Genomic DNA, 15,405 nt, shown 5'->3' on the forward strand with positions numbered 1-15,405 from the left:
TATGAAAAGACACCTTTTTCTGGATGTCGTTGGGAGGAAAGGGAGAAAAGTGTTATTGCCAAGAGCTAGACTGCTGCATAGGGCTTAGGTATGTTACCAGCGAGAATACTGCATGTGCAAAGGCTTCATTATAGTAGCTACAGAGAGGCTGTCACTAAAGACAAGAGCTGACACCAATAACAGTGAAGATGGAGCTAAAAACTATCTACACAACAAGAAAAAGATCTGTGTAATCAAACTGACTGTGTAGTCTCCCTTACTTCACAGTATATCCTACATTTTAAGAGTTGTGAGCTAAATTTACAGAGATATTTGCTGTGAAAAGCATTACCCAACCTCCTAATACTACATGCAACATGACCCCCAGGTATACCTGAATTACAGATTTATTCACCAGTGTCCACTCTGATCATAACCTGGTATCTGAAGCATCCCACAACCCATCATAACCTGGATATACTAGTCACAGAACAGCATTACAGCTGACTTCTTCCTGCAAGAACATGTAACACTGTAATCAGTGGATTACCGACAGTAATTCTGTTTTTGATAAATGTACCGGTTACAAGACTGCCATTAATATCATTCACAGGGGCACTCAACAAAAACTAAGGGCTAGATTTACTAAGCTGCGGGTTTGAAAAAGTGGAGATGTTGCCTATAGCAACCAGATTCTAGCTTTCATTTATTTAGTACCTTCTACAAAATGATAGCTAGATTCTGATTGGTTGCTATAGGCAACATCCCCACTTTTTCAAACCTGCAGCTTAGTAAATCTAGCCCTAAGCCTCATTATTGCAAGTGTCTCCTGTCTGTCCTGTTCTAATATCTACACTTACAAAAATGCTGGCCAGTGGCGACATATATGTTAATTAGATCTGTTGTGGATGGACTTCGCTAAAACGAATTGACTGTGATATCATTTGCTTGTGGTGTATTGTTTGAAATGAATGTTCTTTATGGTATTGGGACTAGAACTGTATTACTGTGTTCTTAGACAGTTTATGGGACCTCATACATGCCAGGATTAGAGTACTACTAGATCCTGGAATGTTGGAGGCCCTATTTGGAAAAAAAAATGGGTACATTTAGAAAATTCCAACCAGCCCTGGCGTTAAATCTATAGGACCCACAATTAATACTTAGGCCTACCCCCAGCCCCAACATTAAAGTAATAGTATTCCCATTTAATAAATAAACCTATTTCCCTCGTTCCAGACAGCCCCAGCAATAAATTAATAGCATTTACGTATAATAAATATACCTATTTCACGCAGCTGTCACTGTCATTTAATAATTCATATTCACAATTAATAAATAGACCTCATGGTCCTCAAACTCAGCCCCACATTCAATTAATAGCTCCCAAATCACCCCATCTTAAATTAAATTGCCCCACCATCACCCCACAAACAAAATAGCACTTATTAGTTAGCCAACACCTAGCACACACATATTACATTGCCACAAGCCCGCTGTGCCATCACTCACACATTACTGTGCCCCTTCATCACCATGCTGCACCCTCCATGCTGCTTTTGCCCCCCTTCATCACCCTGTGCCATGCTGCTTTTACTCCCCCCTTCTCCTGGCCCCCCTTCATCACCCTGTGCCATGCTGCTTTGGCCCTTCATCATCACTCATGCCACATTTGTTTCTCTCCCCTCTTCCCCAAAATGATAGGCTGCTCGCTGCTGCAGCGCTGCACACTTTACGAACCTTATCAGCAATGGCTCCTGCATTCTTCCGAGTCATGTGACATAACTCATTTACCAATTACTGTGTCTGTACGGCACATGTGCAGAGAGCCGCAGTCGCGTCTGGGCTCTCTGCACTTCAATAACCTTGGCTGTCAGTGTCACCGTGACCTGGCTGTCACTCTGAACAACGGACCTGGGCAGGTGCATGGCTAACCAGCCACAGGCCCTACCGATGGATCCCACAGCTCCCCGGCAGGCCAGTCCGACGCTGCCTCTATTAGCTCAGGCCTGTGAACACCATATCATTTTGCTAATCACTATGTGCAGACAGATTCTTAGTGACATATTGTTCCTGCGTAATAAATCTGATGACACTTTATTCATTTGGTGTCCTCATTGTATTGGGTACTCGAGGTTTCTCTGTCCCACTACCATGCCGTGACAGAAAGAAGAGCATCCAAGGACCAGGTACAATCCACTCAACACCCACCTCTACGGGTTGCACAGTTACAGCTGCGCTTTAATATGTATACTCTTTGTAAAGGCATATTATTTCCAATAAATTGATGGCTTTATCAAATTACATTTATTACACCAGAAATTCAGAAACCACCATTATGAAGCTAAATTTATTTATATTAGCAAGAAAACGATTTGTTTTCTTTCCGGTAAACAAGGAATGGAATGTTGCTTATGTTTGGACATTTTGGTATATAGTCATGGATATTATTTTAGAATGACAAAAAAAGGATTATGTTTTTGGAAACATTTAGTATTAAAAGAACTGCTTTTTATTTTGGGTTTTTTTATGCCTATTTTAATATTTTTTTGTTGTGCATGTTAACCAAATGATCCTCCACTATAGACTCAGGGGGGCCATGTACAGTCGAACAGTCTGATTCGTAAGTGCAAAATGCACTTTTACTTACTTGCTCGGTAGAAAGATTTGAGAGCAGATGGAGACGTATCTCCCGGTTACACCACCCTACGCTTAGAATGGGTGGGCAGGCATAGTACAGCAAAGGCATGCTAATGCTTGTTACTTAACATGTTGAGAAGGAAGTAGTCACAGATTCACCTCCTAGAGGTCTATCTGTTACGATCATTTTCGCCTGGGGCAAGATCTGTGCTGATGATGATGGTCATCATCGGCATGGACCTTGATGTGTGCTTAGGAAAGAAGGAAGTAAATAATAAAACAAAAAATTATAATGAAAAAAACAAACAAAAAAAAGTGATCCCAGCCCACAAAAAACATAACCAGCCCTAGCGCTGCCAGCCTAAGCTGATACTGGCAAAATTGGAGGTTCACCACAAAATTGTTAGTACCTGCACTAGCAGGCGCGGGCTGGGAGATATCAGCCCGGGGGGCGCACATCTTTATGACGCGGCCGCATCGCGTGTCATGTGATGCTGACGCCGCCGCCTGTAATATAAAAAAAAATTGCATCCACAGTGGGGGACAGGGGGAGGCGGCCGGCCCGAACAGCCGCTAGACTGAGCGGCCCGGGTGCTGAACAGCATTGGCTAGTTGTCCTGGATCTGCCCACTTCCTAGTGAAGTGGGCAGATCCGGGAGATTGCCACACTCTCCCGGAAGTCCGTGAGACTCTCGCAAAATGCGGGAGTCTCCCGGACATTCCGGGAGAGTTGGCAAGTATGGGTCAGATATGTTATGAATGCTTTACAAGATAATGAATCTTTACAAAGCTATACTTTATGGTTTTTATTAAAGCAGTTTAAACATATTTGCATGCTGCCAATGTTGTTTGGAGGCCACTGTATGTAATACAAGATAGACAACCTAATGTGTGTCCCATTGATTTGCAACATAAAAAAAAAAATTGGCTTTGTTGCATTTTATAATCACACTCCAAATCAAAAGATTTGGTGTGTGTGATTATAAAATGCAACAAAGCCATTTTTTTTTTTTTTTGTTGCGTTTTAAATTAAATTCAAAGTATTGGCAAACTTTTATTTATTTATTAGTACACACATTACATCAGATTGGGTTAGCAGGTCTACTGCAGGATAATGTAAATCATGTGTCTGTGTTCCTTTTTTATTGTTAACGTATAAAGTGCTTCTTCAGCAGACTTTAATTACATGATAAACCAATTCATGTAGAGAAGATATTTTCTAGCAGTAAAAGTACTCTGCATTGTTTACAATAAATAGTATTATAGATTACTATGGGATGATCAATCACTTAAGCTTCAAACAGCTACAAATCACACTTCCCCTGGTTCAGAAATGTAAACACTTTCATGCTGTAGCATAAGAGTGTCATCGAAAGTTTTCACACACTGGCATAGATTGTGACCCTACATCCCAATTTTGGGAGGACAGTCCTGATTTGAGAGCTCTGTCCCACCATCCCGATTGGGACAGCTTTGTCCCGATCAGTGGGGAAGTTGGGAGGTATCCTGTTCACTGGTGCTCTGCATGGCAGAGCTACACTATTATTGGGGTGGGGGGTTCAGGGTCAGCCTGTCCCAGCGAACTGTGGGAGAAAAGGCAAATTCCACAAGATAGCTCACCACCGTGATACATGGCAGTAGTAAAATTCAGTTGCAAGTGATTGTTGTGCACTCACACTTCATTGCAGTGGTATCAGCGTGGGGAATGGTATTGTGAAAAGCATGAAAATGATGTCTGCACTAGGTAAGCCATAAAACTGCTGTGCTTTATTGATCATGTTATAACGAGAATAGATTGGATTAATCATTCAGTGGACATAAATTGTAATCACAGTCATATATTGCTAACTTGCACCTCTTTGCTGCAGTGTTAGTTTTGGGGCGGGAGGGCTAGAGGGATCACTCATTGCTAGACTTTCCATCCTTTTCTCCTAAACAGGACCCCAACTTTCCAGAATCCATACAAACAGCTACTGAGCTTATGACACCAGCAGCAGGGAATGAAAGCCTCAAGAACGCTGAGAGAGCAGGACAGCCACTAATACTGTGCCAAAAGAAAAGGGTCAGTGATTCTTCTTTTCTTTCCCCCATTCTAGTGGCTGGCCACGTCTCTCTCATGACTCGCCATGCCCTTTAGCCCTTATTATTGCTTTCCCCCAGTGGGCCCTTCATGTCCCAGTACGACACTGATCTATTCTGTTTCAATGAAATTCACCTTTTGTGGTTATAGGGGTGAATGTCTCAAACAAATTTATTAGGTATGATTTTTGCTTTGGTCATTTAATAAATAAAATATGAATCCTTTGTGACCTCAATCAATTTTCTTGTGGAATAACCCATTAATGTCTATGAAACAGTGGAGTAGATTTACAAAAGGGCAGTTTGTTAAAACAGCATGTCACATGGCGCTCATTCGGCTTCCACAACCGAGGATCAAGACGCTCACCTGTTCCCCATTGAAGTATACTTCAGCTGCTGGTGTCCTGGCTTTGGCTCTGCGCATGCGCAGACCCTAAGCCTTTGTGTCCTCTGTATGTTTCCCATTGGTTCTCTGTTCTGGCTCCAAACTTGAAAAGACACCTCCCACTTCTCCTCAGTGCCTGTCAATCAAGTTACCTGCCTGATTAGACTCTGTCTGTCTTCTATACGTTTACTTGGATCCTTAGTGCCTGGTTGTCCTCGTTACCTTGCTGGCTGGACTGTTCACGCTGCACCTGTCTCCGCTGTGTTGCTGTACTACCGGATATACCGCTCAAGCTGCACCTGTCTCAGTTACCTTGCTGGCTGGAGCGTTCACGCTGCACCTGTCTCCACTGTGTTGCTGTACTAAGGGCTATACTGCTCAAGCTGCACCTGTCTGTTACCTTGCTGGCTGGACTGTAGAGATGTGCCCCCTGACTCTGGATCCTGTGCCCGTGAAGAGAGCGAACATGGATCCGGAGGCTGCCTCTGTGACCCCGGAGGGACCAAAGATGGCTCTGGCTGCTGTGCCCATGAAGAGGGCAAAGAAATAACAGAAGAGGAGCTAATCACTGATCCAGCGTTCCAGCGGCGAGTATTTCTTCCTTTCCGCAGGTCTTGGCAGAGTAGGGAGGATGAGCCAATAGGGCATGACCCCCTTCCTCTTTCAACATCCCTTTTCTATTCACAGCAGCTATACCTAGTGTTAAGACACATACAAATATGTGCGCACAGTAAACAATCGGTATAGGTATATGTACAGAGGTGAGCTGCTGAAGACCTTACAGGCTGTCCAGACCCATTATAGAAATAGGCATGTTTGAATAAGGTTGATCCAGCGCTAAAGATTCAGGGCAAACTTGCCAGGCTTCTTGATAGTAGCAGACTCGTGATCCCTCACAGCACCACAAAGGATCACGAGTCTGCTACTATCAAGAAGCCGGCCAACGTGTGAATCACAAGGAATAGGAAGGAATATGAGGCTCACCTCCTTATTTACACAGGTAGTATCACATACTATTGCTGATACGTAGTGTTACAATATTAACTTACTAATGAAAAAAAATCATGCTATTCCTCTTCAGGGCAGTAAAACTTCTCCTTGCCTCCGAATGACAGCAGGACTATTGACAGGCTCCCTGCTGTGGTCATGGAGCAGGGACTTTATCTGGGTGTCTGGTTTTCCTGTATATTACACATCTGTCCTGCAGTTACCTACAGCACCTTTTCCCACAAACATTGAGGATTTCATATTACCAAAGAACCACAAAGAAGTTGGTAGTGAATGTGTGCACAGCTAAAAGAATGTTAAAAACATCTAATTAAAATGCATATGTACATAAAATATGTTTCCAAATCATTGGTCCATTAGTTGCTTTGTATAAATTTACCATAGCTACATTAGTAAAAATTTCATTAGTATTTATTATAAATAAGGATTTACGCATGTACTTAGGTAAAGCAATAAGCTATGACATTTTTACTTTTTACAGGATTTCAGGAATGGAGGGGGAGGGAGTATTCAAAGTGTAGGATTTGAACAATTCTAAAATATTCCTGGGCGCAATTTCACATTTTGTTTTCATCAAGGACTATGTTATATGTTTGACATATATTGAACAGACTTGGTCTCTGTCACCACCAGGTGGCCATAAATTGCTGCAGATTTTTGTAACTTTCTGAGCTCTGTTGGCATTTGGAAGTGCACGGATCAACAGCCATTTAATCTAGAAAATTGAGGCCATGAAAACCAGTGTGTAAAAACTTTTAAGAAATCTACATGACTTGGTAGAAACTTAATTTGATAAATTAAAAGCACTCACAAACCTGTACATGTTTTTTAATGAGCGATATTCTCCATTTGCACGTGAACTGTAATAGTGAAGCTTGCAAAAGGAACAAAAATTGTGTAACCAATAAAATTTATTGAACAAGACAAGCTACATATAACATTCAATAAGCATTCATGAGTTCAAAAGAAGTAAATGAATACATTCAGTACATGATGCTTTGGTTAAAAAATATTTTGACATATCAAAACCTGTCACATATAGCATGAACAGTCAGAAAATAATTGCATAGATGAATTATTGGAAGTGTGCATTTGATAGTTAAAGGAACGGATATGCATCCAACTACCTGAATTCACCAACCGTGCATGAAGTCTCTATTAGTGCTTTATGGAATTTGTCTATGATACAATCTTCTACAACAGGACAATTGTCTAGCGTTCTAGATATCTAAATAAAATCTTCCAACTAAATAATTGTATTCATGTATTTTAGATATGGATGTATCTTTCACAAAAAGAAAAGTCACCTAGTTAATCTGATTGTAAACCCATGCCAGAAAAGTATAGCATAAGTCAATATATCCTCAAGCTTCAAATTTGCATATAAAATGGCACATGAAACATTCAAAACCTGTATGTAACAAAAACAGAATAAAAATATAGGACAAGAAAATATATTTAAAATCCAGATAAATTGTTACACTTCTGTAGAAGCATACAGTATTATTTATTGCTAAATAGATATTTCGAAGCAGATTATAAGGTATGTAAAATAAATGGAATACATATAAATGGTTATGCTGTACCCCAAATATACTGTATTGTTTTTCAATAGATATGTATATTAAAATCCCTATTGGACATTTGGCAGTCACCAGTCTATCTTATACCATGGGTCTCAACGCGTATGTATATGATATTAGTTATTCTTTAAAATCTAGCAGATAAATATGTGAAGTGTATATTCACAGATAAGGAAAGGTAGAATTTAGGAGTTTGTGGGCAGTTCTCCTAGTTACTGTATCCTACCAGCACTAGATGAACGGAAAAAAACAATATTCCTGGCTGATTGTCATTCTTCTCTTAAAGTATAGGAACTAAAAATGGTCAACAACATTTCTTACCGAATACAGTAAGCAGAAGCTGAACAAACTTGACCAACAAAATGTCCCAACACAAAAGAATAAAAAAAGAAAGCACTGAAATACTCAACAATTCCAATCCATGATGACAAACATACTCAAACATTAACTGCATAAGATATTTGGAGTCAAAGGCTATTATACACAGATGCATATGATGCTTACTCTTTTTCGGAAGTGATTGTGTGCACTGATTTACTGCTCTTAGGCTCAGGGATAACCATGATGTGTGTGTAACAGATAAATCTTACGTTACTGCTATTTAAAGGTTTTTATGCAGGTAGTTTTTTTTTTTTTTTTTATAGTGTGTGGTTAAATGTAAAAACGTATGTTGAATTAATGTCAATTTAAGCTGCACTATGTTTCAGAATTTTTCTGTGTACAATTAGGGCCATCGTGACATAACTTTTCCGGTTCCAAATGTGTCTGTGGACAGGAGCCTCCTCTATGGTTTCCCCTGTGGCTGGTGCCAGCTGTGTGTCTGGTTAACTACTGGCTTAGGTCAATTAACACAATTCCACTGTGCATGTGCTACAGAGTTGAAATAAGGTCCACTGGTAAAATTTGAGGTTATGTTCATATGTTTATTATTAATCCTGGTCTCACGTTACCTTTCATACCTGATGTGGTATATAACCTGCTTATAGAACTCTTTATAAAACACTGGTTTGTACTGGTTTCCAGTATTATAGCAAAAACTTCTCCGCTAAAGCAACCTCTTTACATTCTGATACCAATACAATTAATCCCAAACATTATAACAATGTCACATGAACCCATTAGTAAAAGCATAACAGTACTGTAACCAAGGATCTAACACAGTGGTTTCACCAGTACAGGAGTGGAGAAAGGTTTGTCAATTACACAAAAACTGTATCAACTTTTCATGAAAAAGGAAAGGTGGGCTGTGACGGGAATGTGTAAGCATCTTTTCTAAAGCAGAGACTGCCAGCTTTAAAAATATATATATATCTATAAATGAAGGTATAATTTTTAATATACAGATTTATACTCTTTAAAAGCCACATGTAAACACTTTAACTGTCAATTTATGGGTAAGTTGCCATAAAAGATGGATATACAGTAAGAGAGGAAACATGAATGTATTCTGTGTTTGCTTTCTTTAGCAAAAAAGGTCATTATTTAATACAGATTGAAGTATATGGTTTCCGAGTCTGAAAACCCTGCTACTTGTGCGATTGCTCTCTAATTACAACAAACAAAATAACAATGTTATCATATAAATATTAAGACTTGGAAGAGGATATCCTGACAGAACAAGAAATAAAAGGATAGAACTCTGTGCATGCTCCGATATCCATTTTCTTGGTTATTTTAATTACTGTTGCTTTCTCTAAATAGCTTGTTAGTTTCATCCAGAGTAATATTATTCTGTCTTTCAGACTAAAAATTATTTCCTTACAATTATTTGATATATCATTGAAAAAGATGCTCTTGGTTATCATCAGGTCTTGAAACACATTGTACATACTAACAGAACCGTGTCCAAGTTCCATTCCTGCTGTTTAGTGCAAATATTTTTTGGCACAAACCGAAATTCCTTTAGACAAATAGGAACAATACTGGTCACTCCGGTTCACAGTATTTTACTACAGCTTCTACAGCTATAGAACTTCTGTGCAATTATTTATACAGTGGGCCCACATTAAAAACTTCGCCACACATTACAGTTATAAAATGATATTTAAATGGGTAAATGTATTTTCCTAAGCAGTCATAAGGTAGGCAGCAAGATTACCTAAATCCACAATTGAAAATGCACCAAAGTTAAACCTATTGCTATAACCAATATAAATTAAAATTAAAAAAGGGTACTGGCATTAAATATAAAAAGTTACGCTACATAAAGTCTGTTCCAAATGCAAAAGTTTATACACTATTGCCAGCATCATTACAGGTTACACTTAATGCCCTGAGATCATGTACCAAGGATATTACGAACAATTGTGTCAATCATATTAATAGGCTCATTAAAAAAAACAACAAGTCTACGTCCATTATATTAGTGAGAACAACTGTGCCATCATAGTCACAATCATAGTGGCCGTTAATGCACCAGAAGAAAACACTTCTTGTCTGGCACTAGATCCGATAAAGGGGTATATTATATTTTTAATTGGTAATCTGGTGAAAAATTAACACATTAAAATAAGTTCAAACACCAACCCCCAACAAAAAAATATTACCCTAACATACATAGCAGACTGTGGCAATCTACTATAAAAAGGGAAAATGTTGCAGCATCTAAGTATTCATCAAAAATCTCTAAACAGCCATGCTGGTTAAAAATACATAACAAACTCGACAATAGACTGGCTCACAATATAACAGTAACAATAAATATGAATCAAAAATATAAAATACATGGTATTCTGCAGCTTTCATTCATAAAACCTGGCTGCTCAGAGGATACATAAACTTAAGAGTGTACAAAATGAAGATTAAAAAAAAATGGCACTTTGTTATATTTCATTACCTGTACATACATTGTGCAGTTTTTAATCATAACACTGGATATTGGTTTATGAAAAGGTGACATTCAATGACAAACATAATACAGCATTGGCTGGGTGTGACAGCTGTTTCCTGAGGAGACACAAATGACAATTCTTTATGACTGTAAGCAAACCACTAGTTTTGTGCTAAACCAAGACAAGTGACTGGTCACACTTCTCACAATGTCAATTCACTAGTTGGCTGAGCATTATGGAAAAAGTAGTTCAGCAACACCTGGAGAAACAAATGTTTGGTCATTTCTGCTGTACACAAGCATGTTTAGATTACACTTAATTCTAAGCAGCAACTGTGGAACCAAGCAGCAAGTATATTTCCTATGTGCTAACATACTATATATTACAGATATCAGAATCTTTGACTCGAGTGACATAAGCACTTATCCCCATAAGATGGCTAATAAGGACATGTTTGTGTGGAAATAAATGCAATAATGAAAAGCTGTTTGTACCTCAGTGATATCACTAGATACTAGTCAATCTATAAGCTGCATCCTCATAAATATTCATTTATTCCACAAAAAGGCTACCTCTACTCTGTCAGGTGACATGTCCAATGAGCTTTTCACTACGTGATAGGTGTAAAAAATCTGCATCTAGAGATCTAATTTATTTATATAGTACGTTGCTTTGTAAAATGCCAACAACATTGATCCGATCATATCAGTGTTATAAATGCCATTAGGTAATAGTTGTGGAAACTAAACCTTTGTTCCGATATATATTATTTGTATTAATACTACCAGAGTCACTTTAATGTTTGCATAACTGTTGTAACTAAATGCTAATTGTACCTATGTTGCCTTGCTGACTAGTATACATTGAACATATTGTAGAAATGTTTGTGCAATATCAACTTGGCCAGCTGCTCAGCACCAGATAATGCTGCACACGGTTTGTCACTTGTGGGGGAGACAAAGGACTGACAGGTCATTGGGAGGGGACAATGCCTTGACGCTTCAATCAAGGACAAGAGAACACACACACATTTTCTTGAGCTTTCCTTTAAGATTGTGAGCATCATTGGCAATATGGATCCATCTCTCATTGTCTGTAATAGGAGCCTAGAAAGAGAAGAACACAAAGTGGTATTAGCAGTAGATTTGACAGTTTATACATTGTATATATTCATGTGGAAAGTCTTGGTAGATTGCGGACCACTACTACTTTACCATGCATCTTGTTAGGTGCCGTCGTTTTTCGACATCTGTCTCACAGATATGCATAAATAATAACCACATGCCAACAGTTATGACCAGATTCAATTCGGAGCGAGGTGCCGCCGAACATCGCCTCATGTTCAGATGCGCCTATTACCTACCGGCTATGGTTTTTATAACAGGATTTGCATTTAACCACGTAGATTTTGCCAGGAATAACTTTCTAATGTTGAACAGTACCAGAATTAATTTATTCTGCGGGAGTAGGTGCAGGAAGTGCTTTCTTTATAATTTATTCAATGGGCATTAAAAATAAGAGAAAAGCAGGCAATACATATAGAAAAACATCCCCACAGTTAACATCACACATCGAATGTAGTTTAAGTTTCTACTCTAAAAATGATAAATCCTGCAGTTTGTCTCTGAAAACCGCATCATATGTGTGGAATTTCCAAATCACATATTAAACTACTCCTTAGTTAATTTTCCCCAATATTTCTATTGTTCTAAGAATCTTTACGCAGTGCAAGCAGTAAATAAAGGATTCAAATTGCCCTTTACATGCATTATGGAATAAAAACACAAAGTTATAACAATAAGTGTACGTCCTGGTGTTTGTTGGATCTGTCTAATCACATATTCATTTTGTTTACATACCTTTATGAGAGGACTGAGGCTTTGAACTGGATCGTGGGGAGTTATGAGAGATACGGTTTGTGTAATCATTAACATAATCATCATCATCAAGATCTTCATCTGGCGGGGGAGGAAGAGGCCTGTACAACAAAGAACAATTTACAGACTGAGTTTGTCCCCAGAAACATGTCATTGTCTAACACTAATGGCCAAAGCAGCAGGAAAAACCCTGTCACCATAATATAAGAAACAAATAATTTCATATTGTAAAACTTTAACTAAAATATGTATCAATTACACCTTTATCCTACAGTAGAGGACACCAGCATTTTAGATTGGCCAGTCACATAAAGAACATAAGAATGTGTTCATTCTTCAGTCAGACTTCTCATATTCGTGATAAACTTTATATTCTTGTCATTCTCATAATTGCTTCAATATACTGATTATACATGAATGGTTTTAGTTTTATTTATTACTGTATATATCAAAATTCATAATTTAGTATTTCATTTATCACATTCACTGATTAATGAATAATATAAATATTTTATTCTTTACACAGTCATTTTAAAAATGTGTCATGCAGTTATCACTTTATAGACTATTTTTGTCATTAGCCTTTTTTGCATTCTGATAGTTGTAGGTGTTTTTTTTCCTGTACCCACAACATGCGGTTAAAATTTCCTTACAAATACGTCTTGCAGTATATGGTGTTTTCTTACATTGTTATATAATTATAACGTTTACCCAAGTTTGCTCCTTTTTTCAGGGTTGTTCTTTTTGGTTTAAAAAAACATTTTTCACTACAAATTAAAGTAGTCTAAATGTCATCTACCTGTCAGAAAGTTCATGGTGGATCTGCATATCAATTGTGAGAAATCATTGTGGTTTTTAAGGTGGGTTTCACTTATGTTTTAGAATTAGCAAGGTTACTTTTATGCAGCTCCTGGTGTCAGGCATAGCAATCACTAACCTGTCTACTTGTAAACACGTATAAACAGCATTGGCTAATCCCAACTGATGACATTTGGAGCCACTAGGTGAGGAGCCTTTTAATTAGTGCGTGGTGTAAATCTCAATCAGTGTTAGGCTGGGTACACATTACAGAAAATTTCTTCTGATGCAATATCGTTAATAATTGTACTAATGACTGAAAGTCCCAATCAGCATGCCTATAGATGTGTACACACTATACATGGTTTACACGATTTACCTTCATATCTGTGCTCTTCATCTGTCATAACTATCGGCTGAAAAGATTGTGACTCTGTGGAGATCTGCCTACAGTGCTGGTCATGAGTGCATGCATACTTCTGGATTTGCTTGACATCGTTCCATTGTTTATAGAGATTAGTTATAGAGATGTGCTTTGGAACAATAAAATATGATCTTTGGATCATACACAAAGTGATATCAGACCCAACGGTCGTTTACTGCGTGATTAGCGTGATAATTGGGTGAAAAACCTGTAGTGTGGACCCAGCCTTACCAACGACCCTCAGACTTTATCTATTCAAAACATACTGACATTTGGTGTGTTGACAACACTGGTTGCCTGCCAAGATAAAGAGTTCTGTATTGGAGGCACTGTCAACTCATTCTGGTATTCTAAACAAGGGATTATTGATTAAAAATCATAGTTTTGAGGTTTTCATTCGTTTCCTTTCACAAATAATAGAGTTGAAACAAAATCGTATCTTTATTTCTATCCACTAAAAGATTTTTTTTTGTCAGACTCATGTTAATTTTTTTCTCCCAAATAAAATATTAATAAAATAATAAGATAAGCAGCAATAGAAAGTGCGTTGAAGCTTAAAACAGGGGGATTAAGAAATTTTACCCCTTAAATTGTCAGTACATTAGTTAGTGTATTTCAGATTTCTTTTAAAAACTTTTCAAATTTAGTAGAACTAGGTGGTGTAATATCTTTCCACCAATCACATATAGTTTCAAGGTTTAGATCCTTTATTGATCTAGCTTTTGTTTGCCAACTTCTGTGGGGTTAAATGGGAAGATATTTCAATGTTACAACAATCACTAATATATTTTGATACCTTAATGTTCTCAAACATATTTGGTGACTTATTTGATCATTTATCATATTATTTCTTCTCTGGTTGCCATATGATAATCACTTATGATCGACTTTTCTTTCACCCTCCTCCAGTATTTATTAGAAGGGAGATTTAAATGCAAATTCATTTGTTTTCCTATATTATCTATTGAAACAATGATAATGCAAGCGGTGCTAGTCAGCATATCGATGCCGACTACCCTGACAAGACTCCGAAGGGCTCCTTACCGACCATCAGTGATGACGAATCCTCTTCAAAGCGACTTCACCCAATCACGATCAAGTAAGAAGTTTACAAAGCCTTTTACATGGGCACATATTTACATTACCCCCTTAACAACATAGATAATACAGTCACCATGGTGAATGACGTCATGAAGTGGAGCGGGCTTCTTACTTGATCGTGATTAGGTGAAGTCGCTTTGAAGAGGAGTCGTCATCGCTGATGGTCAGTAAGGAGCCCTTCGGAGTCCTCATGCCGGGGTAAGTCTTGTCAGGGTACTCGGCACTGATATGCCGTACCCCACTCAGTGCAAGTGAGAAAAAAGTACTCTGCGAGTATGATCATATGAAGCAGCAATAATAAGTGGGCACACATAGATCCAGAATATCAGAATGAGAAACATATGGGACATTTACAAAATTATGCAATTAATTCGTGATTGAGGGAAAGATATACTTGGAGATTATAGACATCCAAAAAAAAGATATAAGAACAAACAGAGGGAATGTGCAATATTTTTTTTCTTTGCAATTATGACAATTTGTACAGGGAAGTGCACCTCTATCGGAATATAAATAAATTAAGAACAAAAGTAAATGTAAAAAAATAGGGAGAATCCACTGGTGGTTACATTTATGTAAAATATCTTTTTTTTTTTAAATCCATTGCGGATAATAGAACCTAAGGTGATAAAATGTTGGTTAACACTAGTCAGTAAGGAGTAGAAAGAGGGACTTCAAATAGTGGTGTAAATAGTGGAAT

At 37.9% G+C, this 15,405-nt stretch overlaps 1 protein-coding gene across 2 annotated transcripts in view; it reads right to left on the reverse strand.

Moving 5' to 3' along the window:
* Positions 1-6,984: 6,984 nt before the first annotated feature.
* The window catches only part of CCDC50 (coiled-coil domain containing 50), a 68,310-nt gene continuing 59,889 nt past the window's right edge, over positions 6,985-15,405 (reverse strand). For both annotated transcript variants that reach the window (XM_075202289.1, XM_075202290.1), the window contains 2 exons: positions 12,365-12,483; positions 6,985-11,611 (listed from right to left, as the gene is read on the reverse strand). In XM_075202289.1, the coding sequence (XP_075058390.1) occupies positions 11,592-11,611; positions 12,365-12,483 (139 nt within the window). In that variant the 3' untranslated portion in view covers positions 6,985-11,591. The remainder of the gene's footprint in view (positions 11,612-12,364; positions 12,484-15,405) is intronic.

This window comes from Mixophyes fleayi, chromosome 3, assembly GCF_038048845.1.
Source record: "Mixophyes fleayi isolate aMixFle1 chromosome 3, aMixFle1.hap1, whole genome shotgun sequence".
NCBI lineage: Eukaryota > Metazoa > Chordata > Amphibia > Anura > Limnodynastidae > Mixophyes > Mixophyes fleayi.